This window comes from Microtus ochrogaster, chromosome 1 (assembly GCF_000317375.1).
Source record: "Microtus ochrogaster isolate Prairie Vole_2 chromosome 1, MicOch1.0, whole genome shotgun sequence".
Classification (NCBI taxonomy): Eukaryota; Metazoa; Chordata; class Mammalia; order Rodentia; family Cricetidae; genus Microtus; species Microtus ochrogaster.
The window spans coordinates 58,580,715-58,585,313 of record NC_022009.1 but is presented as its reverse complement, the minus strand read 5'-3'; the positions used below and the strand labels follow the sequence as shown (position 1 = coordinate 58,585,313).

The window sequence follows — 4,599 nt, the reverse complement described above, 5'->3', positions numbered from 1 at the left end:
TGTAGACCAGGCTGGCCTCGAACTCACAGAGATCCGCCTGCCTCTGCCTCCCGAGTGCTGGGATTAAAGGCATGTGCCACCACTGCCTGGCGAGACAGGGTCCTACTATGTAGTCTAGGCTGTCCTAAACTCAAAACTGTTCTGCCTTAGCCTCCCAGGCCCTGGGATGAGAAGTATATCACATCTACCCTAAGTGTGTGTTTTGTTTTTATTATTTGAGACAGTGTCATGTATACCAGACTAATTTTAGCCTAAATTGCATGATCTGCTCTGATATACATCCCTAGCATACACACACACACACACACACACACACACAAAATAAATAGAAACTTTTGTTGTTGCTTAATAGTCAACTGGAATGTTAGGAATGGTGATGTGTGCCTGTAAATTCCAACAGCCAACGTTCAGGTAGCAGAGGCAGGAGAATCCAGAGACCTCAGTCATTCTCGGCTACTGAGCAAGTTTGTAGCCTGTTTGACCTTGTGACAAAGTGGGGGGTGGGGGCAGCTTGAGGGAGCAATTGGCTCAGTGGTAGACTACTTTAACTGAAAAAAAAGTTTGACTTCCAATGAAATATATAGCAAATCTGTGAAATGTTCAATATTTATTTATAGACAAGGTTTCACTGTGTAGCCATGGCTGAACTAGAACTAATTATGTAGATCAGGCTAGCCTCAAACTCACATCTATCTGCCTGCCTTTGCTTCCTAGCTGCTGGGATTAAAGGCGTGCACTACCATGCCCAGCCTGAAGTATTGAATTATTTTAGAATAATAATTAGAGAATGAGAAGGCAAAAAAGAAATCAACCATTTATTATAATAAAAAACCCAGTTTATCACAAATGGGTCGATAAAAATACCCTAAAATATGTACGTAAATTACAGCACCATTTCCTTCTTCCTCTGCTTTTTTTACATTCATGTTTTTACTACAGTCCTTACTTGCATATGTCTGTAGAGTCCTGAGTCCCTAAAGCATATAGTGAAGACCCAATTCTATTGTAATCATCAGCAGCACCTATGGAGAAAGTTTTAAGAATTAAAAATCAAGTTTTAATAATAATAATAACTTGTTGATTTAAAAATACTTATTGATTATCTATCTGCAAAAGTAATATAAGAGACCTTAGTAAAGAAAACAATACAAGCAGCTGTAATGCGGTGTGACGGATAAATCAGACCTGTAAGAACTGCTGTAGGAGAAGGTGTAATGCTGCCTAAGGGGAGAAGACTAGGGAAACAAAGAATGAACTGAAGTGACCAGGTGTCTGGGAAGGTCACAGGGACAAGGGGAACAGCACACTCAGTCAGAGCAGGCGGGACTCAGTACCATTAGAGACAAAGGCGGGTGGATGAAGTGAAGACAGAAAAACTGGAAAAATTTTGGAAGTCAAGGTCTTGCAAACCAAAAGAGTTTGGGTTTCTGGAATAGATATCACTAAATATTTAAGTCATAAGGTGGCAAAATCAACCTTAAAAGGATTTTAGAGCTCCTTACCTCCCCCCACCCCCAAATCTGCTACCTACAGTCTAAAAGCGGGAAGGCAGAAAAGGCACAGTGACAACCAAGAAACTGCTACAAGAATCTGGTCACAGATACTGGCAAAGCTGTACGGCACTGAGGAGGTCCGACAGGTGGGAATTATGAACAGACTTGCTATACACAGGGACACAAATGACAGTCCCTCTGTTGAGAATGTTATTTAAGTTGTGGGGCTTTTATTTATGTTGCATTTGTTTAACTCTGTGAAGCTGTGATTCTTTGCCTGTCTCGAACATCTGATGGTCTAATAAAGATCTGACGGGTCAATAGCGAGGCAGGAGCAAGGATAGGAAGGCTGGCAGGCAGAGAGAGAATATATGTAAGGAGAAAACAGAGAAGGGGTTTGATGAAGTAGCCAGAGAAGGAGGAGGACATTAGGGGCCAGCTATCCAGCTACACAGCAATCCACCACTAAGATTTACAGAAGTAAGAGAATGGGAAAGCACAGAGGTAAAAGGTAGATGGGGTACTCTAAGAAAAGCGGTCAAGAAACAAGCCAAAATAAGGCCAAATGTTTATAATTACGAATAAGACTCCGTATGTGATTCATTTGGGAACTGGGTAGCGAGGGCCCCCCAAGAGTCAAAAGAGTAAAACACCACACAACACCCCTTTACTCAGATGCTACTGGGCAAAGTCTCAGGATTTACCCACAGGCAGCTCACTTACTGAGGGAGGACTACAGTAAGTACTTCTTTCAGTTCAGAATGAAAGGAATAGGGTGCAATGTGCAGTAATCCTTAAAACCTTGGGTATGTCACTTGTCCTAGCAGCCTGTTGTAGAAATGAATAATATACACATCATAATTCATGTGGATTAAATGAGTTACTAAATATTGTGAAGTATCTGGACTATAAATTACATCTATATAAGAACACAGTACAAAGTAGTTACCATATACACTCTAAGATACTTGTCTGGAAATATAGTAGCAGTATTTTCATCAGTATCTGTCTGTTTCTCTTTTGGTTTTTCTTTTTTTTCCAAGACAAAGTTTCTCTTTAAAAACTTATTTGTGATGTGTGTGTCTGAGTATGGGCTCAGGCATGCTATAGCACAAGTGTGCAGGCCGAGGCACCTTTGTGGAGTCAAATCTCTTCTTTCCTTATGTGAATTCTAGGACCAACTGAAGTCATCATGCTTGTACCCACTGAGCAGTCCTATCTCTCTTGAAATGGAATTATAAGTATATACCAACAAAACCAGAAGACACATCATAAAAGGATCTTGGGGGCAGCTGAGGTAGGAGGCTTACAAGTTCAAGACCAGAGTGAATCAAAGCATGTGTTGGGGGCCAGGATTGTAGCTCAACTGGGTGTGTGTTAGCTTAACATCCACAAAGTATGAGTTTGCTGAGTGTGATAGACCACAATTTAAGAACCACTATTCCAAATTCAGACTTTTAAAAACTGTAAGAAATGCCAGTCGGTGGTGGCACATCTTTAATCCCAGCACTTGGGAAGCAGAGGCAAGTGGATCTCCGTGAGTTCAAGGTCAGCCTGTTTTTTTTTTTTTTTTTTTACAAAGCGAGTTCTAGGACAGCCAGGACTGTTATTCAGAGAAACCCTGTTTTGAGAAGACAAAACAAAAACTGTTACATGTCTGCTTTACAATTATCACCACTAAAACCTAAGTGTGTGTGTGTGTGTGTGTGTGTGTGTGTGTGTATGAGGATGGTTACTCACTCAGTGGTTAACTGAGGAACTTTACTAGGTGGATAAGAGCATCTGTTGTTCTTGTAGAAGACCTGGGTTTGGTTCCCAGCACCCACATGGTGGCTCACAACCACCTGTAACTCCAGCTCCAGAGGATCTGATGCCATCTTTCTGGTCTCCGTGGTGCACACACAGATGCTGAGGCACACACACAAATACACATAAACAAATCTTTTCATTTGTTTGCTTCTTCAAGACAGGGTATCTATCTCTATAAAGCTCTGGCTGTCCTGGAACTCACTCTGTCGACCAGGCTGGCCTCGAACTCTGAGGATCTGCCTGCCCTGTCTTCAGAGCGCTGGGATTAAAGACATGTGCCACCATGTTCAACAAAACAAACAAATCTTTAAAAAAAAGTTTTACCACAGAGTCTTACTTTTGTGAGATCTTGTCATCCTGTCAGATTTGGCAGACGCATCCTTAACTCGGTTATGATATTCTAAAAGGAATGTTCGTTCATGCTCAAAGAAGTCGTCTACGTCCTGCAGGATGAGGAAAGAGCTAGCTTTACACACACACATGCTCTAATGGAACAGGATGCCTTGTCATCATTACAGAAACCTTGTCAGGAAAGAATGCAGCCATCTCTAGCACCCAGGCCTTCCACCGATCTCATCCACACAGGAACACTAACAGATAAGCCTGTGGTGTACAGCTGAAGGCTAGAGCGTCCTGTGTGCTTGTCCTGAAACAGGCACTGCCTGTGCTCTGCTGCTATAGACACTGCCAGGAGCGAGCAAATGGCTTCTGAGGAAAAGGGAGAAGCATTCTGGTAATGAAAAAACTACTTTTCCTGGTGTATTATGCATTTCAGGGGCCACCTGGCCTAACTAACTGCTTAGATGAACTCAGCCAAATGAGCCATTTGGGAGCAATGATATAATTAAACACCATTTCAATCTTTTTTATTTTAAACATTTATTTATTCTTATTTTATATGTATTAGTGTTTTGCTTGCATGTATGTCTACATACTACCTGAGTACCTAGAGCCCATAGGACAGAAGAAGGGCATTTGATTCCCTGGAACTGACCACATGAATAATGGGGATCAAACTTAGGTCCTCTGGAAGAGCCGTCAGTGGTTTTAACCTCTGAACAAACCATTTCTCCAACCCTCAATCTCTTGAAATTAAGCTAGAAATACATTTTAAATTTTTAAAAATTCGCTAATAGTGCTTTCTAGGAACTGTTCTTTAAAAATGTTGTTACTGACAGCCAGGCGATGTTGGCACATGCCTTTAATACCAGCACTCGGGAGGCAGAGGCAGGCGGATCTCTGTGAGTTCGAGGCCAGCCTATTCTATAAGAGCTAGTTCCAGGACAGGCTCCAAAGC

General features: G+C 41.8%; 1 protein-coding gene across 1 annotated transcript in view; it reads right to left on the bottom strand.

The window, feature by feature from the left end:
* Positions 1-4,599, bottom strand: part of Snx6 (sorting nexin 6) — a 43,873-nt gene that overhangs the window by 10,718 nt on the left and 28,556 nt on the right. Inside the window, exons 8-9 of the mRNA XM_005343732.2 lie at positions 3,640-3,745; positions 947-1,022 (exon numbers count right to left, since the gene is read on the bottom strand). Of these exons, the coding sequence (XP_005343789.1) occupies positions 947-1,022; positions 3,640-3,745 (182 nt within the window). The remainder of the gene's footprint in view (positions 1-946; positions 1,023-3,639; positions 3,746-4,599) is intronic.